Source organism: Panicum virgatum, chromosome 1N (genome assembly GCF_016808335.1).
Source record: "Panicum virgatum strain AP13 chromosome 1N, P.virgatum_v5, whole genome shotgun sequence".
NCBI classification, from domain to species: Eukaryota; Viridiplantae; Streptophyta; class Magnoliopsida; order Poales; family Poaceae; genus Panicum; species Panicum virgatum.
Window position 1 is genome coordinate 16,840,139 of NC_053145.1, and position 26,776 is coordinate 16,866,914.

At 50.4% G+C, this 26,776-nt stretch overlaps 2 protein-coding genes, 1 non-coding gene and 1 pseudogene across 3 annotated transcripts; 2 read left to right on the top strand and 2 right to left on the bottom strand.

Moving 5' to 3' along the window:
- Window positions 1-223: 223 nt before the first annotated feature.
- LOC120653368 (microtubule-associated protein RP/EB family member 1-like) lies at window positions 224-9,082 on the bottom strand. The gene is made up of 7 exons (XM_039931127.1): window positions 9,037-9,082; window positions 3,524-4,983; window positions 2,440-2,593; window positions 1,396-1,653; window positions 1,158-1,285; window positions 929-1,068; window positions 224-834 (listed from the first exon to the last, which is right to left on the bottom strand). Exons 1-4 carry the CDS (start codon window positions 9,080-9,082, stop codon window positions 1,643-1,645), a joined length of 1,671 nt encoding a protein of 556 aa, XP_039787061.1. The 3' UTR covers window positions 224-834; window positions 929-1,068; window positions 1,158-1,285; window positions 1,396-1,642.
- A 2,470-nt stretch (window positions 9,083-11,552) lies between these two features.
- Window positions 11,553-13,632, top strand: LOC120655362 (annotated as a pseudogene).
- Window positions 13,633-16,676: 3,044 nt separating this feature from the next.
- Window positions 16,677-17,294, bottom strand: LOC120653369. Its single transcript, XM_039931128.1, has one exon. The coding sequence runs from the start codon at window positions 17,292-17,294 to the stop codon at window positions 16,677-16,679; it is 618 nt and encodes a 205-aa protein (XP_039787062.1).
- Window positions 17,295-22,297: 5,003 nt separating this feature from the next.
- Window positions 22,298-22,404, top strand: LOC120657768. Its single transcript, XR_005668307.1, has one exon. It is a non-coding gene; the product is annotated as a small nucleolar RNA R71 (small nucleolar RNA).
- Window positions 22,405-26,776: the final 4,372 nt, after the last annotated feature.

Below are 26,776 nucleotides of genomic sequence, written 5' to 3' on the forward strand. Positions count from 1 at the left end.
TCTAAGCCTCTCATACACTTAGAAAAATGGACGCGAGGCATAAACAACTACAGGACAGGGCTGGTCGAGCCGCGGAACCGCCTACGCCTTTGGGATACGGCATCCCCACTCACCTCCCTACGCCTAATCCTTGCAGAAATTTATCTAAGCAACACACGAGCACGAAAATATAGTGAATAAAACGACGTGCACGAATACACAAAGGCCTCGAGCAGTCACACCGTTAAGATTACTTCTTTGTTTTCTTATATGGAAAGACGATTAAAACAAAATACTAATTTATTTACATGGGCTCCACAGCCCAGACTGCCTACAGATCACCCTCCTCGTCCCGCGGACCCTCGTCTTCGTCACCCTCGACGTCGGGGAGGTCGCCTTCAAAAACCTTGGCCAAGACGGAAGCGGCGCCCTCTGCGGCTGCATCGGCTTGCTCCATAGCAGCAACAGCGGTGTCTTCATCGTCGTCGGGGACGACATAGCCCGTGGCCACCTGCTCGAGGTTGACGATGTAGTGTGTCGACACCATGCCGAGGGCCTTCTGAACGCCGAGGCAGAGGGCGCCCTTGAGACGCTCAGTCACCCGACCGCCCAAGGACCTCATGCGACTGGCCAGCGAGCTGCCAGATGAGCCGCCCTCGCACCATGATGAGTTCTTGGCACGCGGCCACGGCGGCTCCCTCCAGGTCTTCATAATCCTTCTGCACCGATGTGTACGTGGTGCAATATAGTGTCATCAAACAGAAGGCCATCCGGAACAAAGGTAGTTCTGCGAAGCTCACTGCCATCTTTAGAGAACAAACAGAGCTGTCCTCTCACATTAAGGACAACTAACATCTGAAGAGGGAAAAACAGTAATTTAATTTTATAACCAAGTGGCAAGTAGAGAACAGATATTAAATGAATTACAGAAATGAAACCTATTGCATACCTGGTCATCTAACCAGGCAACACCAATAGCTGCACTATCAAGCTTCCATTCCTTGTGTTTAACTATCTTTGATTTAACAAATTCTGCCACTTGCACTTGACGGTCCCATGCAAGTGCAAGCCATGATACTCGTTCTTCATCTATAGTATCATCCGTTTAGTCCATGATAATTCAAAAGACAAGAAAAAGAAAGCACCAATAAGAGCTCGCAAAAGAGGCCTAGTTTTACCTAATGATGATGAATCACTGAAGGATGATGTGTACTTCCATGCAGCATAAGCGATGGAGCCCTCTTGTGCTCCATCTGGTCTAGAGAAGGTCTCAATATGGTCAACATGGTCAATATTGGTACGGAGTCTAACCTAACAGGCAAACAGTAGAACACTATGCTCAGTCCAAGAATTCATGGCATATCTGATTGCTACCAAAATCGAAGAAAATGTTTCCAGAATATAACTGGTACGTACCACAAGAGCATGCTGATACATAATAAACATGACCACAACACCATCCTCCACTGTAGAGGAGCTTTCGTTGAAAAACTTCCATCCAGAATCTACTCCAACTACACCTCCAACAACACCACCCATCATGCTGCCAAGACCACTACCACTGGAGGAAGTTGTTTGGTTTGCCTGGGCAGATGAGTTGCTAAAACCAAAGGATTCATCCACTAGAAGAGGACAGGCTGAGAGCACAATTCCAGTATTTCCATCAAAAAGTCGCTGGCAAATAGTAGCTACCTTTTGTCAGACCACATGTTCAACACGAAAGCTAGTGATATAATACATGCAGCATAGAGGGGGAAATGGTGTTTCTCCATACCTGGGTGCCCTTTACAGTCAAACGGTTAATTACTGGGATAATGGAAAATGTGTGCAATAGAACTACCCCTTTTGAATCCCCAGTGATGGCCTTAGATTGGCGGATAAAACAAACATGCACTACTGGTGCCCCATGTTATCTAGTCGTCCGACTAATCGCGATCAGGCTTATCGGTCCGGTGACCCCGATAAGGGACACCGAGTAGGTCTGGGCGACTAGTTTTCTAGTCGTCCGACTAGTCGTCGACTAGTCGCGATTAGTCGCACGATCAGGTTGGAAAACGATCAGACTTGAGATTGTTTTGTGGGCTGTTTGAGTTGTGGGCCTCGGCTGGTGATGGGCTGGCAAGGTGGCCCATTAGGTTTTTGGTATATAGAGGCTGAGAGATAGGAATATGGACTATGGGACAGGAATACAGAGTTCTAGATAGTTCACAAATCATCTCTCACAAATAAGTGAAAAATCGACTATTATTGTTGCCTTCATACTTACTTTTTATTAAGTAATATGTAGTACATATATCATATCGGTCCTGGGACACATAGGACGACTAGGCAGACGACTAGGACCGACTAAGCTCGACTAATCGGCCTGATCGACGACTAATCGCGACTAGTCGTCTGATCGGTCCCATGGCGACTAGGTTCGACTAGACGATTTGAAAACATGGGGTGCCATATGCTCACCATATATGACTTTTGCTGCTGTGGCTTTCTGTACGTCCCAAATTGTCATATGACCATCAGCATATCCTACTAGTAGAAGATCCCCTTGCTGGTTAAAGCACATGGCAGTCACTGGTGATTGAGTCTTCTCACCTTGGTTCCAAAAGAACAGCATCTGATTTTTTTTTAAAAAAAAACAATGGTTAGAGCCACAAAGGCCAATACACATAATTAATAGAACTTCAACACGACCAAACTAGAACAGCTATTGTTATCCAGGTTCATCCAAGTATCCAAAAACATTTTGCATATTGGTTCCTAAGATATATATATATGTGCAGCCATTGGCCCAATTATGAAATAGCAATTGAAGTATTGCAAGCGAACATATTATGGCTAAAAACATGGCAGGAGCAACATGTGCAAATATATAGCAGCTAATCAAGTCAACTTTGGGGGGGGGGGGGGGGGGGTAATAGCATTTCAATCAGGTAGAAAGAAAGAGAAAACAATGATCAATGTTCCAATGATTCACTGATGCATGGCATGAAGTAGCAATCCTTTGATGTTAAAAAGGGCACATCAAACAAGGGAGTTTCCTTTACTCAAAAAAAAACAAGGGAGTTTCTTAATCAGCTTCCTCACAAGGACTTACTGCATTTTCTGCTCCAGATCTAGAATCTGAGGTATTTCTGCAAAATCTACCTAAACATTGTCTTTGTACTAGATTCTGGTGTAGTGACTGACTCCATATGTTTGCCAGCAAACTAAATTCAGATTCAGCGAGATTTCAAGTGCTATTATGATCACAAGAACTCATTTGTAGAATGATGATGCACAAATACAACATAGAGTAGTTATAGAAACAAAAATATACCATACTTCTCTGTGCCTTCCTGTTATCTACTTAAGACAAGAAAGCTAAAATTACCGATAAATTAACATGGACTGATATAGTGATATATAGTGCACAATGTTTTGAAATGATCACCTCGAAGTTCATTACAAATACCACATAATATTACATCATCTTTAAGTCAAAATATGCAACTATACCATAGTACTAATGAAACATGCCTTATTCGCACCAACACCGGTGACTAACCTTTGCGTCTGTATCATCAGCTTGATGAATGGAGTATTTGCTTGGAATGACAATGACAGCACCTTTAGACGTACCCATCGCTATATAGCTCCTATGAACTGCCAGCACCTGGGGAGAACCATGGTCCGGCCTAAATGACGGTGAGGACATGGCACGAGTTACTGGGTTGTCCATCTCAATTTGCATATAACCAATAGCTGGTGGGCCCTTTCCAATCCCCTCTAATTGCATGGGTTGCGCAGCTGCTCCTTCCCAGTGTTGACCAAACGAGGCCTGCCTCTTCTCAAGCTCCTCTGCCCACTCCAACGGTTTCATTGACACCTTCTGCTTCTTCTCTGTATTCTTCTCAGCCTTCCTGCCGATCTCCAGCTGCTCCATCCTCTCCTCAATCACCTTATCAATTAAACTCTCAGATTCCACTTGCTCTTCGTCGGACCTGTCAGCTTCCTGGTCATCATCAAAACTTTCCTCGGAAACAGATCCAGCTGGATCCATACCTTGAGCTGATTGCATATAATCATCATCTCCAGTTTGGTCATTTGCATTCCCCTCATAGACAACCACATTTTTATTCTCAATTTTGTCGGTTTCCACCAAATTGCCATTTTCAGCCGTTTGCTCATACTCGCTGAAATCGTCAGGGACTACAGAATCAAGGGTACTCGCCTCCACCAGCTTCATAGACTCAGAGCTCTCTTCAATTTCCACTTTTCCATGTTTCTCGTCTTCAAATTCATCAGTCACATTCCCGCTGACAGTCTGCTCTGTTGGTTCAGGAACCACTTCCGAGTTCCCCTTTTCTTCTACCTCTGCTTCCAAGCTTCCAGTGGAAGGGAGCTCCTCGGAAGCCTCGGAGCCACTGCCCTCCTCCAGGAGCTTCCCGATGGGCGCCGAGGCTGATCGGCGGGACTTGATTGCAGCCGCGTGCGGGGTAAGGACCGCGCGGGATGCCGCGGCAGCGGCGGCCAGCGCGGCGCCGGGCTTGGGGCTGGGGCGGACGCCGCGGAAGAGCGAGGGCAGTGGCTTCGACGAGGAAGAGGAGGCGCCGTTGCTGGAGAAGGTTCTCGCGACGAGGGAGGAGAGGGTCTCCGACGGCGAGGCGGATGTGGATCTCCTCGGGGACGGGGACGAGGACGCGGACGGGGAACGCAGCGGCGAGGGCTCAGCGGGCGGCGCCGGGGCTTGTACGCGGGCTGGGGCTCGGATTCTGGTGCTGGCGGTGGGGGTGGACTCCTCGGAGTCGGAGTCCGACGAGGAGAGGAGCAGCAGGAGGTCGTCGACGGCGCGGCGGTGGTCGGCGTCGGCATCGGAGGCCGCGGAGGAGGTTGGAGAGGAGGGGAGGAACGCGTCGAGGTCAAGCTCCTGCCGCGGCGGGGGATGCTGCGAGCCTGCGACGCCATCGCCGACGACGACGCCGACGGCATGGGGGAGACCGCCTTCTCGTCGAAGGTTTTTCTGCGCTGCAAAATTTGCGAACTCTACCAGTTTTGCTGACTGTGTCCCAGTAAGTACAAATTGGGCTGAGGCCCATTCTATCTATCCGTGGCAAACCGGTCTGATGGGCCTTATAGTTGACGTCGGACTGATGGGCCTTATCGGTCTCTAGTCTGCAAGTCCATTTCCCTCTCTTTTTTCGAGGAGTCTGAGTTCATAATTCCTTGTGTAGAACCCGCAGAAAACATTCCTTGTGTAGAGCTAAAGAAGTGAAATAATGATAGTGTGTTCAGATACCTTGAAACTCGACCTTAAAATTAATTTTTCTGCGGCTCGCAATGTTTGCTGGCTTGGGAGAGTGCGTGTCTGAATAAGGAACACGGGGGCTTGGTGTGCAAAACCTTACCGACATGAATCATTGTCTCCTCCTAAATTTCATCCACAAGCTGCACGACCCAACCCCACTTTCTTGAAAACGTTGGTTCCTCTAACTCAAAAAAAAACATTGGTTCCTCTCTGAACATCAGTTTTCTTATACGGGGCGCGTGCGCTGCTACCCGTAGCAACGCGCGGGTAGCAGCGCACGGCTCCTCCGGCGGCGGCGAGCTGTGGTCTTGGGGGGGGGGGGGGCAGGGAGGGAGGGAGGTGAGCGGAGCGGCCGCCGGCAAGATCGTCGGCGGCCGGGGTGGTGGCGGCCTTTAGGTTTCGGGTTGCCAGGGGTGGGAGGCGGCTTCATAGCCACCGGCCATAGAGGGAAGGTCGGGGCGGGCAGTGGCGGTGGTTCGGCTGGCGGAGGGCGCGGCGGCGCGGCCGGGGCGAGGCAGGACAGCCGGTGGACTTGTGCCGGCGGCAGGGCGGCGGGATCCGACGACCATGGGTGGTTGGGTGGCCGGCGGGGGCGGGTGGCGGTGGGGGTCGGCGGTGGGGTGGCTGTTGTGTGAAAAAGAAAGAAGAAGGAGGAAGAGAAAAGAATGTGAAAGCTAAAGGAAGAAGAAAAAAAATAGAGGTGTGCCTCTTCGGTCACCGCTACCCGTAGCGCTAGCTAGTGGCCCCCTCTGAACATAGCTCAGTTCCAGTAGACGACACCTACGCCTGCTAACGGGGACAAACCCACCCTACTCCCGTCCCTACCCATTGTCACATCAGGTTTTCACCCGCCCACCCCTGCCCAAATATTAATTACTAAAACCCGCCCCAACCTGACCCGTGGTTGTGGGTTAAACCCGCCCCGACCTGTGGAGCAGCAGCTGTTGTTGCAACCTCCGACACAGGAGCTCCTGCAGTAAGCGACAGCAGAAGACATGCAGCTGTTGCACGCACAGCCAACAAGCTACTGTAGCCAAACTTTCATAAAAACAATATTGTTGACACATGAAGCAAGAATCCATGACATCAGTACGTGTCAAATCTGGCATACAACACTACTACAAAATAGGCCTTTCTTCCAGGCCATTTGTCCCGGTTACCTTTGGGCCCGGGACAAAAGGTGGCTTTTATCCCGGGTCCAACGGCTAGCCGGGCCAACGCGGGGGACAGGGGCTTTTTGTCCCGGGTGGAGCCACCAACCCGGACAAAAGACCCCCTTTTGTCCCGGTTGGTGGCTCCATCCGGGACAAAAAGGCCCAACCCTTTTATCCCGGGTGGTAACACCAACCGGGACAAAAGGGTCACCTTTTGTCCCGGTTGGTGTTACCACCCGGGACAAAAGACTCCTTTTGTCCCGGTTGGTGTTACCAACCCGGACAAAAGGGCCCTCCACGTGATAGTTTAAAAGGAAGTTATTCTATACTGAGTCACGTGTACTATTTAGGTGAGTTGGTAAGGAAACCATGCGTAGGCAAGAGGTCTTGGGATCGAATCCCGTGGTGTTTAAAAATTTTTTTAACGGCAGGCACCTTTTGTCCCGGTTCTGCCACCCGGGACAAAAGCCTCGAGGCTTTTGTCCCGGAAGCCTTGTCCCGGTTCCAAAACCGGGACAAAAGGCAGTTTGGAACCGGGACAAAAGGCCTATTTTGTAGTAGTGCAAGAACAGTTCATGTCCAGTCATGAAAAGGAACACATAATATGAACAAATCATCATGGACGCATATCTAGAAATGATGTAACACAGAACATGCAAATAACCAGGTTCTTCTGCTACGGCTGCTCATACTCTGCTACAAAAAGAGCATTTCAAATTGGCATCACACATTTCAAGTATGCCGATCAAAGAACTTCTCAATCGCCACTGAGAAGGCAGCAAAACCTGCACATCTAATGCATATGTTGCTTTAGGGCCACCTGCAAGAAAAAAACCACTCTGTATGAGTTCAAATATAGATACATCAGGACTATAATATAGGAAATGTCTACTCATTCTAAGCTAGTTATCTAAGCAGGTATGGAAAATCAAGGGATATAATCTTAGAAAAAGTGTATGTCACCATACGGTACAAAAGGAACATAAACATCTTTCAACTTCGGGCTATGATTGAAAATGCAGATAATGATGCTGTAATGGGCAGTCAGTAAGAATCAAAGCTATGTAATGATGCTGTCATCGTCAACATGCAGGCCGGATTCCATTCCAAGGCCCAAATGGGCAGGTATACAAGTGTGTGCATATGAAAAGAAGGGATAAACAAGAAGCTAACTATGACATGTACATCTAAGAGTGGCATTGGGCATTGCTTTTCCATGGAAGATAAACACATAACCTGAATTGATATAGGGAATAGAAGTTCAAAGCAGGAGTTCCTGGTGGAAGTAGCCATGGGATACAAATTCTAATCTCAAACTTTGTTTGGCAAAAGAGTTGGGAAATTATAGGAAATATGATTCATAGTTCACAAAATTAAAAAGCACAAATTTCCCTAAAGGGCTGAGAATTATTCATCTTTGTTTGAATAGCAAATCCCTACAATAACCAGCCTTCCCATGAGTTTTAAAATGGTTGGAGTTGACCACCTGTGAGGTGCGTGCTACCCACATCTGGATATTGTTTGGCCTGGCACTATTTGCTACCCACACAGGTGCGTGCTTCAAGATCTTATTGTACCAGATAGCAAGGTACCATCTGTGAGGTGCTGTATTATCTGACAGGAAAAAAAGGTTCAGTTATCCTTCAAGTGCAAAGATACAACTGTCTAAAAAATCTAGTCAAAAGCGCAAAATAAATTGATGCACACAAAGCTAAAGATGAGAAGAAATCATGGGCTGGAAACTACATCAGAACCAACAAATACCCACAGATCTACTACAAGTGTAATAATCTCATTCAAATGGAAAAGAATCTATAAGAGAACCCTGATCCAGATGAGGCCCGAGCTTCAACAGGAGTACAAGAAGCATCAGAATCAGGGAGGAGATTGAAACCACTACAAGTGTGCTCTCCCTCGGCAAACCTCCCTTCACCTTTACCGGAGCGGGAACCCCTCCGCCGCCTCCGGACAGCCGGCAGCCGGGCGATGGCCAGCTCCTTGTCGATCTACTGCTCCACCACTATCATCGTATCAAGAAGCAAAAAGAGAAGGGGAAGGAGAAGGAGATGACGCCAAGGAGAAGATGGGGGAGCAGATCTAGAGGAAGAGCACCTGGATCTGCTACCGGCGTTGGAGGAGAAGACGCTAGAGCGGAGGCGTCGCAGCGACGACGATGACGGCAGCGAGCTGGCGGCGGCGGTGATTCTAATCGTGAGATGGGAGCACAAGGAGGACACACTAACTCCCAACCCGCCCCAACCCGCTCTCTTTGTGAACCCAACCCGGCCCGACCCGTGAGTTCTGAGGACCCGTTTTCACCCGGTTATACACACTCCACTATGGAACCCGCCCCAAAAAGCCCGTTTCACCCCGCCCCGTTAGCAGACGTAACGACACCTACCTACGCCACCTCATCACCGATGAGATACCCAGATACCAGAAGCTGACTAATGTGCAGGTTGGTGACGGAAGCTCACCTCTTTCTGGCATGACAACTGGCTCTTCAACATGCTGCTCGCTGAAGCCTTCCCCGTCCTATTTACCCCTGCATCAAACCTGACCTCACGGTCCAACATGCAATCACCCTTCCATTAGACAACCAACTCCAGCCGCGCTCACCTCGATTGAGCGACAGATCCTCAGTGACTGCATCGCTAACATCCATCTTCTAGACTGCCAGGACAAACGCTCCTCGGCGGCACACGATTGGTTCCGTTCAGCTCTAGGGTGCCTACCAGCTACTTCAATCTGAAAATGGGTCGGCCACAGACATCGTGAGGATTTGGTCAACTCATCTCCCCCTCAAATTAAAGTGAAATTCTTTGCCTGGTTACTGCATCATGGCCGCCTCAACACCAGGGCCATGCTCTATCGCCAGCACATCCATCCTCTCTCAGAATCCTACTGCGAACACTGCCACCAAACCCTTGAGACTGACGAACACATTCTTGCTACATGCCCACGCGCCCATGCTATGTGGGCGCTTCTTGGTCACAGCTCGAGCACGCTTGACTTGCACCAGCCCTGGGCGATCTTTCTCGCCCCGCACTTGCCTGACGACGTCCACACGGACGTTGTAATCCTCTCCTCTGGCACATTTGGAAAGCGTGCAATGCTAAAATCTTCGACCAACGCGATTTTGATCCGACTGACATCATTTCTCGAGTGATAACAGACATCAACAAATGGAGCTGCAGATGCAGCTCCTCTCATGACACACTCCAAGCTACCTTGGAAACCCTGGCTCTCAAATCTCATTTAATTTCTTTCCATATCACCCCGCTTTTCCTTTGGTGGGGCTCTGTACTCTCACCTTGGTATGCCAAGGATTTTAATATGTAACTTGTAATGCTCAAGTCTTCGATCAATCAAAGTAGGTGGCGATCTTCCCCGATATTGTTCGAAAAAAATTAATTTTTCTTACAGAGTCGATATTTTTATTCGGTTGCATTGGCATGTAGACCATGTTTCTTTTAACTTGGGATCATGGTATATTGCAGCTCCTAGCGTCATAAGCATACCAAGGATTTTAATCTGTAACTTGTAATGCTCAAGTTCTCGATCAATCAAAGTAGGTGTGGATCTCCCCCCACACCCTCCCCCTCGATATTGTTCGAAAAAAAATTAATTTTTCTAAACAGATTATGTTCATTGAGAACTGATATTTTTATTCGGTTGCATTGGCATGTAGACCATGTTTCTTTAACTTGGGATCATGGTATATTGCAGCTTATGTGAGAAATCAGGATTCGAAGACTGGTCCGCTGTCTTTTTCCCAATGCATAGACACTAGCCAGCTGCACTACAGTAGCTTCTCTCTTAAGCAAATACAAACAAGTAACTTCTCACCTCGAATTGTTGCAATCCGATCGATTACAGAACACAAACAGAGGCCAGAGGCATATATTTATAGTCACGCGCAACTATATATATATATATATATATATACACACACACACACACATATATATACATGCATATATATACATACACATATATACATACATACATACATACATATACAATATATATATATATATTGTATATGTATATATATATATGTATATATAGCTAATTTTAGGTATTCCATGGCGTATGTATGCAAAGTGTACAGGCACATTTCCTGACACAAGCAACGTTTCAGAAATAGCGAGCTAGGCCGGCCTATCAGCACGGACACCGACAAAACTAGACGCTGCGCCCGTGATCATCGTCTTATCGGCTAATCATATCATTCACACGCACCAAACGTTTATCGTATACCTATCGATCTATCAAAAAGGCGGCAAGGACACACAGCATCATTTCCCTCTCATATTCCATCAGAAAGATGGACTAGTGAACAACCCATGTAGTGGATGCACATTGACAGTCGCATAAATGTACATGCACGGGCCAGTGCAAGGCGCGCGGCGCTAGACACGAGGACCTAACAAATCACGTCATCATTGGGTTATTGTAGTAGTAGTGCAAACTCATTTAGATTAGCGCGATTCGGGTCGATCTCAGATCGACCGAATGTAGCTGCGTGGAACCACGACCGAACGCTGTCGGTTTCTTTTTTCATCCCGCCGCAACGTACGGGCATTCAGCTAGTAGACCAACTAGAAAAATAAACGGATGCTCAACTTCCGCGAGTTCATTTGGATGGGAGAAACGCACTGCTAAATGGAAAACAAATTTGCAACTAGTAAAGAGGAGGTTCATATATCATGTGTGCCTGTTGCCTAATGCCCTGTCCAATATATATAATAAATAATCCAGCGGCGACAACCTTTACCCACCTTCTCCCTCGGCACGTTCCCCTCTGCCTACGATGCGGGGCAGGCTGTGCAAGATGCCGTCCAAGCCCAGGCACGTTCCCCTCTGCCTACGATGCGGGGCAGGCTGTGCAAGATGCCGTCCAAGCCCAATCAACCAAAGGTACAAGGCCTTTCCACACCGCAGCAGCAGCTGATCGTACCATGGTCACCGACTCACCGACTGCATGCATGGCCATGAAATCAATGGGGGAATTTACTATTTTACTCGATTATTCCGACCAACGGCGCTTCAACGGTCAATGGACAAGGTGCCTGCATGCACGGCAGTATCCGCCGGCGGCCTGCCAGTGCCAGTGCCAGTGCCAGTAACACACGCCGAAGTGCACACGAAGTGCAAGTAGTCAAGCACACGCCGCGCAGCCAGAGAGGCGCAGGCGACGATGGCCATGCTCCACGGCCTCCTCCGGGCCGTCATCATGGCGGCCGCGGCGGCGACGCAATGCGCGCGCCTCGCCGGGGCCAGCGCGCCGCCGCCGGTGGTCCGGTGCGGCGCCGCGGGCTGCACCGTGACCAACGCGTACGGCATGTTCCCGGACCGCTCGGCGTGCCGCGCCGCGGCGGCGGCGTTCCTGGCGTCGGAGCGGGAGCTGCTCGCCGTGGGGGCCAACGCCACGGCGGCCGGGACCAGGATGAAGGTGGCCACGCGTACTCCCACAGCGTGCCCAAGCTCGCCTGCCCCGCGGGGGACCGGGGCCTCATCATCAGCACCAACGCGCTGACCCGCGTCGTCGCCGTCGACGCCGCCCGGGGGCAGCTCACCGTGGAGAGCGGCGTCACGCTGGGCCAGCTCATCGGCGCCGCGGCGGGGGCCGGGCTGGCGGTGCCGCACACGCCCTACTGGCTGGGGCTCACCGTCGGCGGGCTGCTCTCCACGGGCGCGCACGGGAGCTCCTTGTGGGGGAAGGGCTCCGCCGTGCACGAGTACGTCGTCGGGATGAGGATCGTCACGCCGGCGTCGGCGGCCGAGGGGTACGCCAGGGTGCGGGTGCTTCGGACCGGCGACCCGGAGCTGGACGCGGCCAAGGTGTCGCTCGGGGTGCTGGGGGTCATCTCGCAGGTCACCCTGGCGCTGCAGCCCATGTTCAAGCGGTCGGTGCGGTTCGAGAGGTGCGACGACGACGACCTGGCGGACCGCGTCGTGGCCTTCGCCCGCGAGCACGAGTTCGCCGACATCCTCTGGTACCCCGGCCACGGCAAGGCCGTCTACCGCGTCGACGACCGCGTGCCCCTCAACACCTCCGGCGACGGCGTCTACGACTTCATCGGCTTCCGGCCGACGCCCACGCTCGCCATCAAGGCCGAAAGGCTCGCCGGTACGCCGGCCGCCATTATATTATTATTCATGCAACTCATCAATGATCTCTCTCGCCTGCATTCTATCTATGGCCTATACGTACTGACAGCAGGTGACGATTTTGCTTCGAATGCAGAGGTGGGCGTTGAAGCCACGAAGAACTCCGGCGGCCGGTGCGTCGCCGCGCTGGCGACGAGAGCCGTCCTCTCCGCCGGCAACTACGGCCTGATGAAGAACGGCCTGCTGCCGCCGCTGCCGGGGCGGCCGGTGGTGGGGTTCCAGAACCGCATCCAGTCGTCGGGGAGCTGCCTGGCGGGCCCCGACGACGCCCTGCTCACGGCGTGCCCGTGGGACCCGCGCGTCTCCCACGGCACCTTCTACTTCCAGTCCGGCATCAGCGTGCCGCTGCGCCGCGCCGCGGCCTTCATCCGCGACGTGCAGCGGCTCCGCGACCTCAACCCGGACGCGCTCTGCGGCGTGGAGGTGTACGACGGCATCCTGCTGCGCTACGTCCGCGCCTCGTCGGCGCACCTCGGCAAGCCGGAGGACAGCGTGGACTTCGACCTGACCTACTACCGGAGCCGCGACCCGGCGGCGCCGCGGCTGCACGGCGACGCCGTGGAGGAGGTGGAGCAGATGGCGCTGCGCAAGTACGGCGGGCTCCCGCACTGGGGCTCTTCTCCAGCGAGTGGAGCGACGCGGTGCTCGAGATCGGGGGAGGCGGCGTCGTGAGCGTGGTGAGGGACGGGTGCGCGCTGGAGGGGCTGTGCGTGTGCGCCCAGGACTCGCACTGCGCGCCCAGCAAGGGGTACTTGTGCCGGCCGGGGAGGGTGTACAAGGAGGCCAGGGTGTGCCGGCGTGACGACGACGACGACGACTAGGCTAGGCAACACGGCCGGCAGGGGCTGCTGCTGACGCGGCAAATTTGGCGGAGTGTTCGCTCGTGGTTAAGTGTGTGCATGCAAGATTTCTCAAGTGTGTATCTACTACATTTTTTGTTCAGATGGTTTATATATAGGCAACCCCTCCTGTTTTCTTTAAAAAAGGTTATTAGACTATAACTTTTTATTTTGTTGACACGGAATTTTTATCATGTAATCTTGTCCTAGCCCAAGTTGACAAGCTTTGCGGTTGCACGCGCTCCTGCTGCTACAGAGCTGCCGCGCCAGGCGATCGACCAAGGGAAGTGCCTAGTGAGAATCTGAAAGCGACGCGTTGAAGCAGACGCGGACGCGACCCGTCACCCCACCCCCACCCGTGCCTGCCGGCTGTACTTGACAAAGAACACGACACCTCGACGGCGACGTCCGGCCGGTGTGGCTGACCTTCGTCACGGCCGGATCGGAGCCAGGACATAAAAAACATCACATCACATGTTTAAACACATAAAGTACTAAATAAATTATATTTATAAATTTTTTTACATAAATAAATTGTAAATCGCGAGACGAATCTAATGAGCATACTTAATTCATAATTTGCAACAATGATGCTATACAGTAATCATTCGCTAATTATGGATTAATTTTGGATTAAGTAGACCCATGAGATTCGTCTCGCGATTTACAATCCATCCATGTAAAAAAAATTTCAAATAGACTTCATTTAGTAGTCCGAAATTGCAAGATTCTGTTTCAAAATTTTTTTGGCCAGTTCATGCACTGCAGGTGCATCGTACTCCACCTGAGACTTAAGAGCGGTGGAAATATGGAATACGACTAATTTTTACCTATTTCTAAAAAGACAGTCGTTTTCTTGGTCCGTCATTGACTAACATCTGTCTTGGTGATCCTATGATAGTGGTGGATGCATGGTTGAGAAGGTTCCAACCGAAACCGGAAATTAAACCATACGTTGAGTTAAAGGTCTGAAACCATAAGCAATCAACGTATGAGGAGTGAAATCAGGAAAGACTCAAGTTATAGACCAACATGTACTGAATTATTACTCTATTATTTACAATAAAAATATGGATACTGTATAATACATCATATATTCTTTTAAAAAATACTTTCAGTATTATAATATGATAATCAATATATTTATATGGTCGCCTGTAGCAACGCATGTACGTATTTACTACTAAATATGCAAATTTGGAATAAAATGAAAAATACATGTCACTATTACAGAAACAATTTCTAGGAACGACCTGTTTTTTTTCATGGGCGGATGCAAATGTACCCCGTTCCAACAACTGGAGTTGGGTATTGTAGCATTTCACACGCCCCTGGAAATATATCTTCAAGGGCGGGTGGTGCCGCCACCCGCCCCAAAAAAATAAATTTTCAGGGGCGGGTGGTGGCATCAGCGGCCTCTAAAAATGAGTCTTATTTTCAGGGGCGGCTGATGCCACCACCCGCCCCTGGAAAACAATTTCTAGGGGCGGCTAATAAGGCCACCCGCCCCTAAAAACCGTCATAAATATCTGGGATCTTCCTCCTCCCGACAGAACCGTGCTCTCTCTCGGGGAAGGTGCTGTCCAAAAATTCCATGAATCATAAATAGGGGAGGGAACATTTTAAAATCGATTTCTTTGGAATTGGAGGCTATAGGAGGTAAGTAGCACCTAATTCTATATTTTTTTCTAAGCTTTTGGGTTAATTTTAATGCTTAAGTTGTGCTCTCATCCCTCTAGCTAGATGTAGATCTCAATTAGGTGGATTTAGCATTTAAGACACGAATTGCTTTAATTTTTTGGATAAAGTTATGCTATTTTAGTTGGAGCACATGATTATGTAATTATTTGGGCCCAACCATCAAGTTTTAGCCTCATTTGTAAGTAAACAAATTCCTAAATATATAGAGGAGAGAGAAAATGATATGATTTCCCTCCTATATTTACACACATGCATGACAATTTTTTCCATCCTATGTTTTCATACGAATTAATCTTCCCCTTGTTTCAAATTATATTTAATCCGAAATAATAACAAAATACTTTCAATAAACGTAAAACTTTAACCCTAGGATTATTGTGAATACTGAAACAAGATTAAAATATGAGAACAATTATTAACATGCTAATGAATAAGAAAAAATATTCTAATACAAATTGATATTTTCCTTGTTCAAAATTGTATTAAATCCGATTACATAGTAAATTGACATTTTCCAATATTTATGCTTAGGTGTAGATTTACTTAGCATTTATTTCACAAATTATTTGAGAGTTTGTTTTATTTTGTTTAAATTATGTATTATTTTTTTATTGTTGGTGTTTAGAGATGGATAGAACTTGGATGAACAAAGCACGAAGGACGGATGCATATTTCCGTGGAGAAATTGATAAATTCATTCAAGCTGCGGAAAACCATGCAAGAATTGAGAAGGCACAGATGATACATTGCCCATGCAGAACCTACAAAAATATGAGAGTATTCAGCAACACAACTATAATTGGATCACATGTGTTGATTAGTAGTTTTGTAGACAACTACATGATCCGGAATAAATATGGTGAAGAAGAACAACCTCAGAGAGAGAATTCACTCGATGAAATAATGCAAGACGGGGTCTCGTCCGCCACCGCCTTCCGTAGCGCTGAGCAAAAAATAAAGATAAGCCCAGGCAAATCAAATTTAACTTGAGCGAATTTCAGACACTTACCCTCAGTACGCTCCCTCTCCTTCTCCAGCTGTGCCCGAGCGGCATTCACCTGCTGCTGGAGCGCCGACAGGGTAGCCCCCCTCTCTTCGAGGGTGGTCTCTACGTCGCGGAGGGCCACCCCCCGTGTCTCGAGGGCGACGTCCTTCACCACCAGGGTGTCGGTCAGCGCCGCGATGACCGCCTCCATGAGCTGGAGCTCAGCCGCCCTCGCCTCGACCTACTGGGCCTTCTGTTCGGCTGCGGCTCGCTGTGCATCGCGCTCGCCGTTGGCTCGGGCCAGCTCGAGCTCCAGCGCGCGGTTCCGCACATCCAGGGGAACACCTGGGCATTGTCTTCGTTCAACCGCACGCCCAGGCTGGCGTTGTACCTCTCGAGCCAGTTCACCCTGGAGTACAGCTGCGCCAGCTTGACACTCTTGTCACGCGACATAAGCATCAGCTGCTGCGAACAAGAGGATGTGAGCGGATGCCAAACAAACACGATCAGAAAGGGACAAGTCACAAGGGAGGCGCTTACATTGCTGATGCTGAAATTCATCTCCTTGAGAAGCTGCAAGGCACGAGCGATATTGATCTCGATCTCGGCGCTGACGTTAAGCTGTGCCTGCCAAGCGCATCCTCCTCCCGCTCGGCGCGGACAAAATCCGAGGGGACCTCGGGCTGGATAATCGCCCAGTTGGCCCCCTGACCGGACCCCTCGGACGGTCCGTCACCGAGGCCACCCTCGGAGGTAGAGGCGATGTCGGCGAACGGGCCGTCAGCGCCGGGTGCAGCGTTCGGGGCGACCTCCCTCAGGTCCTCGAGCCACACCGGCGCCCTCATCTCCGTCATCTCCACCACCGGCATCTCCAACGCCGGCACCTCATTCACCGGCGCCGTCTGCGCCGCCGCCGCCGCCGCGGCCTCCTCGTTCCTGGCCCCCGTGCGCTCTGGGGCAGGGACCTCTTCCTCCATCTGGCCGGCAGGCCGCTCAGACGCGGCCCCGCCGGTCAACCCTCCTTCCCCGGCTTCCGGCCGGGCAGAATCTTCCGCGCCGCCCCGGCCGGCATCTCCCACGCTGCCCCGGCCAGCTACTTCCTCCGCATCCGGCCGGGCAGCCTCCTCTGCGCTGCTCCAACCGGCGTCGTCCGCGTCCGATTGCGCTCGGACCATCACGGCTCCCCGGGCAATCGCCTCCCGGTACCGCGTGGTGATCGCCTCCGCTGTTTGAGGCCCTCCGGTCGGGGACTGCGCCCCGGGCAATCGCCTCCCGGTACCGCGTGGCGTGGCGCTTGCCCCCCGACTTAAGGGCCTTGGTAGGCACCAGTGAGGGTGAGGCCGTGGTGACCTTCAGGCTGAGCAGATGGGGGAAGGAGTCGGGACAAGCAGGAATGAGGATACCAGAAAAGCTCAGAGCAGGCGAAAGAATACTTACCACAAAATAGCGCTCATCCTACGCTTCCTCGAGCTCCTTGGGCCTTACGTCGCCCCGCTGGCTCCCGCCGATTGGCCGGTGGGCGGCCCCCTCGGGCTAGCTTGCCCCCTCGGCGGCGGCGTCCGCCCGAGGGTCACCACGCCCACCGCTGGAACGAGCGTCTTCTCGCCCGCCGCCGTCGCGGGCGTCCTCTCGCCTGCCGCCATCACGGGTGTGGGCATCCTCCCGCCCGCCACTGACGCTAAGGCCTCGACGCCAGCTCGTTGCTGCCGACGGTTGGCCTCCGGCCACCCCCGTATTGGGGACCTCGAACATTGTGAGTTCCGCGTCATCAGACGAAGAGTCGTCGTCTGGTTCCGGCATGGACTCGGGCGAGGGTAGCGGCGAGAGGCCCTTCTTCTCCCACGCCCTGTTCACCTTCTCGTGATCCTCCTTCCTCCTCCTCTTCCTGTCGTGGCTCTACTTCTCCGCGTCCTTCCGTGCCTTCTCCGCCTCCGTGCGCCGGTGATTCACGGCGCGGGTCTTGGGGAGCGGGGGGTCCGAGACATACCCACTATGGGTCAGCCCTTGTGAGTGTGACAAAGATTAGGAGGGGAAAGGGGATGACACAAACCATCAACGATCGAAAACGATTCTTACCAGTTGGATGTACCCCGCCTCAAGGCGCATCTTGATCGCCCAGAGGTCCACGGGGTTGGGTGGGAGAGCCGCCACCGTGCGCTTCGCCCTCTGGACGGCGACATCATGGGGGAGCAGCTCCTCCAAAATCCTCGAACCCCCGAACGAGGCCTGGGGTGTCAGCTGGTAGATTGGGAGCCTCCTCTCCATGAGGGGGACCACCTCTGCTGGTTGAAATTGGCAACGATGGAGGCCGCAGTCAACCCCTTGTCCGCCAGGCGATGCAGCGCCTTGGTGAACACCTCGAGCATGCCCTGGCGCTCAACAAGCGACACTCCGTACCCCTAGGAATCCGGCTTCTCCGTCAGGATTTTGTCGGTGTGCGCCGGGAACCTGCCATCATCATTGCGCAGGTAGAACCATGCCTTGTCATAATCACAATTATTTGTGGTCATCATGCAGGGGATGTACAGGTCCTTCCTCTTCTCTCTCAAGTGGAGTGTGAAGCCGCCGGCGCGGACGGGCCTCCTCACCCCTCGCGAGATGAATTCGGTGTAGAGCTCCCCCGGAATAGGTGCCGCCACAGGTCCCAGTGCACTTCTCCCCCAGGTAGCCCTCGCAGACGGCGACAAAGACCGCCGCCTGTGAGATGGCGTTGGGGGCGAAGTTGTGCAACTCCACCCCGTAGTGGTGGCAGAGTGCGCGGAAAAACCGACTGGGGAGGGGGGGGCGCCGAATCCCCGCTCGTGCAGCCGCGCCAGGCTGACGACGTAGCCGGTCGGAGTCTTCGGCTCCATGTCCGTCGAAGCCGGAGCGATCCACACCGGGCGCGCTGGATTGGTGTTCGGCGGCAGGATCCCGGTGGCGACCAACGAGGTCAAGAATGCCTGATCGATGATGGACTTGCCCCACGGCACGGGATCATCCAACTGCATCATGGCGTCGACGAGAAAGCGTAGGGGGGAAGTGGCTTGAGCAAAGGAAAAGGTGTGCTAGTTTCTTCTTCTTCCTCTCGCCTCTTCACTCTAAGCTTTGATGCAGGAAGGAGGCAGTGGAGGCAAAGGCAATGGCAAGGTAAGCCGGACATGCACCCCCACGCCTCTCTTTATAACTGTAGCACCGGGCGGATTCACCGCGGCTGCCCCAAACCAACCGCATTAAATGCGGTGGGTTTTGCAGTCACTGACAGTTGGGCCCCGCGGCCGTGGAAACCCATGCGCACGCACAGTAAATACCGCGGTGCGGTAACTGAAGCGGTACAGGGACACTGTAGCGCCGTCCCATCAACCGGCCGCCGCCCACGCCGCTCCGTCTGCCTGAGGCCACCGCCCGAAAAGGTGTGCCCGCACCGCACGCGTTGGGCCACGCCACGCACGACCGTCGCACGACCCACGCATGACCCACAACTCCGCGCCGCACGTAGACTGTGATGGAATATTCCCCCCAGGGGTTCCTTACTAATGAAGGAATGTTATTCCGAGGCCCTAATGATCAGGGGTTTAAAGGCTGGCCTGCCGAGGGTTCGATAGATGCCCCAGATCAACAGAGTCAGGGACAACATGAACATGCTCATACAAGCCTAGCCTCGAACGCGAGTTTGAGATGTCCTACGCTGTGTTCGAGGCTGGATGAGGGTGCCTAGCACGAGGGATCCCGTTGAGGGAGAGCATCGAGCCCTCGGACCCTATCTAATGGGTCCGAGCCCTGCCTAGCGAACCTTTGCGAGCGCTTTAGGAGACGTGTCTCTAGACCATGAGCTGACCCTTATCGAATAGGGCACGGAGGTCTACTCGAACCACCCGCTAACAGCTCACCGGAGCATCCATGACTCGCAGCCCGGGCAAGGGTAGCATGGCTTGCTTCACCCCTCCTCCTTGAGAAAGGGCGACGAGGGTCGTAACGATAAGCGGAGGGTACTCCCTGATCGCCTTCACAAGGGCTAGGGCTCGGGGGCTCCTCGCACATCACGGCTAAGGCCATACTCTCGAATGAACCGGCTACCGCCCGATTGTGAAATCCCACGTGTCAAACAAGCCTCCTTGCATGCTCAAGGAGACGTTTGGATCAACCAAGCTAGGGCGCCAACTGCCCCCAACTGTTGGGGGTTGGGCTGTCCTGGGCCTTGGCTTGTCTGATCTCCGGGGCATGGCCTGTCTTAACTAGGTTTGCTTCGGTTCTTGGGCTACACTTGGTCCATTTGAGCCTGAATCGATGCTATGATATTTTCTGTGATTTTATACCAGACCAAAGTGTGCTTCCAACCTGCATATTAGCTCAAAAACACATCTTGCATATTCTAGGAGCTAAAGTGTGATTTAGGGATTTATTCGAATAAAGATGTGTGTAAGAAATGCAAACTCTCATGATTTTCTGATCAAGTTGACATCTAAAAATGATCGTTACTGAGCGTCAACAAGATCCCCCAAGCTATCCTTTGCTCGTCCCGAGCAAAACAGGACAAATCAGGTTGTTGATCAGAAAATCACTTTGATTCTCACTAGGGTCACAAAATTTGACAAAACTTTCTCCATAGCTGATCAGGTTGAGGTCGTTTTGTCCGTACCTGGAGAAGTAGTAACGGGCGATGACGTCTTCTTTTTTTTGTGCCATATCTTCTTGGTCTTCTTTGGTGGCATAGATGATGTAGGAGTAGGATCCTCGGGTGTAGGATAGACGATTTCCAGATCTTCCCATGCCGTGTTGGTGATGAAATCGAGAATTTTTTGGATGTCTTCTACAGGTTCAGTCGGGGGAGTATGAATTTCCCAATCTTCCCAGGCAGGCTTGGATGGTGAATGATGAACGTCCCAATTCTCCCATCCGGGTTCTGCCCATAACCCCTGTTTCTCGCTATCCTCATGGATCAAGAACAATTCTCTCTTGTTTTGAATCTTGAATTTCATAGTTTTGCCCATGATGCGGAGGCTGACTTTCCCTGACCCAACGTCGATTCTGGCATTTGCATCTCTCAAGAATGGACGCCCAATAATGAGCGGGATTCCAAGATCCCCTTCCATGTCGAGGACCACAAAGTCCGTGAGTATGAAAGTGTTCCTGACTTTCACCAAGAGGTCTTCCACAACTCCTTCGGGATATCTCACGGTAGAGTCCGCCAGCTGTACACACATGGTGGTAAGGGAGAGTGCCCGATAGCTTAACTTCTCAAACGTTACCTTGGGCATGATGTTGACACTTGCTCCAAGGTCACAGAGCGTGATCAAAGTTTTAATCAAAGATTGAGCAACTGATCACTTTGGGTTCCAGGATCCTCTCATATTGTAGCTGCTAGTTCACCCCATGCGCTCCTTCTGTGACGTGTGAGCTTCTCTGCATAGCTGGTGAAGGGTGTTTTGCTAGGTGGCTTTTCCCACATAGCATTTACGACATTCACGCTTTCTAGAATTGATTCGGGTTGCCCCGGAATCTTTCCTATTTCAGCAGCAGGTGTAGCAGCAGCTAGCTGAGCTAGCTGAGTCTCAATCATCTTGTTGAAATTCAGCTGGTTCTTGATGGCAGTGGAGAAGCTGTCCATCTTAGCACGGATGGTCTCCACGGATTTGTCATTAGCTACCAACTTCTTCTGAAGGGACTCATTGATCTTCGCTTGGCCGTAGACAAGATCCCTCAAGGCACGTTGGTTAGGATTGAAAGAATTCGGGTACCCATTACCTCCTTGATAGTACGGGCATGGTTGATTCCACCCCTGACCTCCTTGTGGACGAAATCCATTGTTGTTGCCATTAAGATATAGAGCTTCTTCTTGGGTTTCCGGACAATGATCACCCGAATGTCCATCATTCCCACAGACCTCGCATATCATGCGAGCTTCCAAGGCTTGTAATGTCTGCATTTGAGCCTTATCTTGAGAATAATCCTGAATTTTCTTGAGGAGGAGATCAATTTTCATCGCGAGCATGTCGGCCTCCTTGACGGAGTGCATGCCTCGTTGATGTGGTTGGAGACGATCGTCACTCCAACCTTGGTTGGACACCATCTTCTCGATTAATGCTGTAGCTCTTTCAATGGTTAGCGAGAAGAAAGCTCCACCCACAGCGGCATCCACATGATCACGGGAAGATTGAGTCAACCCGTTGTAGAAATTCTGGAGGATGAGCCAATTGTCATCCTATGGTGCAGACATGCAAGGATGTACTCCTGAAGTCTCTCCCAAGCTTCAGAAATTGACTCATTAGATGCCTGCTGGAATTTCGAAATCTTTCCACGAAGTGCATTGGTTTTGCCTGTCCGGAAGAATTTCACGAGGAACACCTTGGCAAATTTGTCCCAGGTGTCCACAACGGTCTTGTTAGCATAAAACTATTGCTTCGCCCTCCCCAGAAGAGAGAACGGGAACAATCGGAGTCGGATAGCATCTAGAGATACTCCCTTGACAACAAAAGTACTGCAGGGTTCCAAGAACTGTTGGAGATGGGCACTAGCATCCTCATTGGCCTTGCCTAGCCTGCACCATCGTAATGAGACCCGTCTTGATCTCGAAATTATCTCCTCCGATGTTAACCTCGGGCCCGGTGGGGACCTGGTTAGCAGACAGGGCAGAGTAATCACGGAGTGTCCTCTGAGCCATAGCTTGAGGAGCTGACGATGATGCGATGACTGGTTCGGCTGCTGAGTGTGAACTCCGAGGAGACACGAGACAAGCTCGAGTCCTTCTCAAAAGTGACTCTGCATCGGAATGAAAGTTTTGCGGCAAGTCGAAACCGGTCATACACTATCCTGTTTTCACATCAACAAAGACAGAAAACAAAGCCAAGTTAGTCTGTTTAGCAAGCGAATACCAATTTTCGATTTCGTTCAGAACTTTTGCCTATGAACTTCAATTTATGCCTTCCCCGGCAACGGCATAAAAATGCTTGTTGGCGCCTACCAGCGTCACTGTTGGCGCTCCTTAAGTACCCATTTTATTATATGATTAGGAGTGGTTTTGGTAAATTCTTCGGGATGATTCATGTACTAACCCGCCACTTGGCACCCGAACTTGACCGTTTTCGATTTTGTCCTGGATTTTGGAGCATGTTGTAAATTGGCAGGAAATTGGACACTTTCGGAGATGTTTTGACGCATGGTGACAACTGGGCTAAGATAAGGAATAAGGAGAAGAGGCCGCACGTGAAAGATGGAACCGAAAGGGGCCAGAAAGGGCCCAGGCCGGCCGGCCTGGGGCCCTCTGAGCCGGCCTAGCCCATTTCTGGGCCCAACCAGTGTCAGTTTTCTTCAGCACGAAGTATGCGTCAACCCTAATCTGTGTTTTACCAAAACCGCCGACCAGAACCGTCTATATATACCCCGAAGCCGCCGTCAAGCAGAGAGATCGGAGAGCAGGGAGATCGCAGAGAGAGAGATCCATTCGAGTTAGACACAAGAGAAAGGCGACGCCGGAGGCCTCATCGTCCCTCGGCGCCGCTGCAAGTTGGAGGACAGCAAGGGATCCATCCCTTTCCATAGATTTCATCACCATGATCGACTACGCTTCGCTTAGCTTCATGGGGTAAAGTCCTCGTTTGTTCATGGGGTTGTAAGGAGATCTTGAGTTGTAATTACCGAATCCTTTATGAGATTGATCTATCACGATTCTTGTTGATGATGCTTTGATGCCTAATAGTTCGCGACTTGGCTTTGGGTTTGCTTTGCTCTTGCATGGTTTACTTAGATTACATCAACTATCGTGTTCTTATTGATTCGTTACCGATTATCCTCGTGTAGTGACAGTATGTGGGAGGGAAATGTTTTGATCTTGGAACACACATTTGGTAGATTAGATCCATTCTTTGTTGCTTGGCGATTACATCTCTAGTGATCCTAGACCCTATGGACAAAGGCTCTTCATATCTTGTGCACACACCTACCATTGCTCACTAGTCTAGATTAGATTAGATTGGTTAGATTAGATCTATTTCACACTCAATCATTCAATATAGATCTTTTACCAACATCATTAGTGCTTAGTTAAGCATAGTAATACACTTGTTCCGTGGATTGATAAACCTTGGGGGAATACTCTAAGGGAAAAGCTACACAATCCGTGCGCTTGCGGTACGTAAATTGGTGCTCTAAGGAGCGTCAACAAGCTTTTCTGGCGCCGTTGCCGGGGAACAAGCGATTTTGCTACGTTTAACTTTGTATTAATTTTGTTGGTTACTAGCACCTAACCTTTTCTCTAGAAAATTTTTGTTTTTGTTTTTGTTTTGATTGTCTAGATGGCCCATCTCATTCAACACGTGGAGGAAGGAGAAAAATCACTAAGGGATTATGCAAGCCCGCGATCGGAGGACTTCGACATGCAAAAATCAGATTCGGTGTTGCGAGCCACCGAGTACGAGATCAAGTCTCAAATCATCAAGATGGCGGCGGCAAACCCCTTTAGAGGAGATGAGACGGACAGCCCATATAGACATATCAAGTGGTTCACAATGCTATGCAACACGGTACAACAAGACGGAGTTCCGCTAGCTTGGTTTAGATGGAATCTTTTCCCATACTCACTTGCGGAAGACGCGAGAAGATGGTTTGCACTTGCATCCTTCGAGGTAAAAGGAAATTGGGATGACTTGATGAAGAAATTTTGCGAGCGATTCTTTCCATTAAGCAAGGTTCAACATATTCGGAAGCAAGTGATCAACTTCGCGCAAGGAGAAGAAGAAGGGATAGATCAAGCATGGGATAGATTCAATGGATTAATTGAACAAGGACCGAAGCTCGGATTTTCCGGTGAAGTACTCTTGCATACCTTTTACTTTTTCCTAACCCCCGAGTGCATGCAGTTTGTTCAAATGTGTGCAGGAGGAGATCTCATGGAGAAAACACTCACGGAAGCCGCCCAACTCCTACAAAAAATCAGCAAGGGTGCGGCCATGTGAAGAGATTGGGAAAAACGATGTTCGAAAAGCTCTGAGGAAGAATCTCAAGTGCGGGTGCTTGCTGGAATTTTCAGAAAAGAGACATCGGAAGTGAGGGAAGAACAACTGAAGCATGGGATAGTCATAGAGACAAACCACGATGAAGAAGCATCAATCTGGAGTGCAACGAAAGACGACCCGGAAAAGAAAGGAAGAACCTTGGGCACCGCCAAATCGCTAAGGGAATTCAAGCAAATGGATTGGATACCAATTGACTTCGGAAGATTGTTCGACAAAGCAAGACCGCATCCAAATCAACGAGGAATGGCGAAGGTGATAGCGGAAGACTTCCCGCCGGATAATCACACGGGATATACATTTGGCAAGGAATCGGCCGGTGATATTATTCGGAAACTTTTTGAAGAAAAAGAGGAAGAGATTGACTTGGACGAAGTGCTGGAGGTCAAAAAGATCATGGGAGTGAAATCGGAATCATCACCCTACGTGCACATAGCCCAAGTATATGCGATTGGAAGCGATCAAGGCGAAGGTAATCCATCACCCACACCTCGTGTTGATTGCATGATAGACAGAACAAAATGTTGCAATGTTTTATGTGACGTTGGTGCCCATGTTAGTGTGATGAGTTCCAAGGTTTATGTTGAGATTTTTAACGAAACACCGAACTTAGATGCTACAATCATTAAATTGGTCATGGGAGATGGTAGATTAATCAAACCGCTAGGTGTGCTTAGAAATCTAAATGTTGCTATAGCGGGTAAAAAAATTCCTACCAACTTTCTTGTGATTAATGCTAGTGATGATGAGCATGAAGGCATAATCCTTGGAAAACCCTTTCTCAAATTAGTAAATGCTGTTCTAGATGTTGGAAAAGGGATTGTCACTTTTGATCTAGATGGAGAGAAGCGCACATTTGAATTTCATTCAAAACCGTCTTTTGCTTCACCTCTACCTCTTGATAACGAAGAGGTAGAGATCATTCGTTCCATTGATTCTTTCAGGGATCCTCTCCAACGTGCTTTGGAGAATGGAGACGCTCAAGATGATCAAGACGGAGAACTAGTGGAAACAATGGAAGAGTTGAAGCCGCAACACGGGAATTTGGAGGAAGAAAAATTTGAAGACATTGGAGAGTTAGATCAAGAAGAGGATGGTGCGCCCGATGTTGAGATGAAGCCACTCCCCAAGGGATTGAAATATGAATTTTTGGGAGATGGCAAGACTTTTCCGGTGATTATTAGCGACGAATTGAGCTGGGAAGAGATGGAGAAGTTGCTGAATTTATTGAAGAAGCACAAAAAGGTGATCGGCTACTCGATTAACGACTTGAAAGGTATAAGCCCTGCTTTTTGCACACATCGTATACAACTCGAGGAGCAATACAAGCCGGTCGTAGAGCATCAAAGAAGGTTGAGCCATGCTATGCGTGATGTGGTGAAGAAGGAGGTTATCAAATTGTTGAATGCCGGAATAATATACCCCGTGCCACATAGTGAATGGGTAAGCCCCGTGCATTGCGTTCCGAAGAAAGGAGGACTCATGGTTGTGAAAAATGAGAAGGAGCAATTGATACCACAAAGAACCATCACGGGATGGAGGATGTGCATCGATTATAGAAAATTGAATAAGGCAACGAGGAAGGATCATTTTCCACTACCATTCATTGACGAGATGCTAGAAAGGTTGGCAAAGCATTCACACTTTTGTTACCTTGATGGATACTCGGG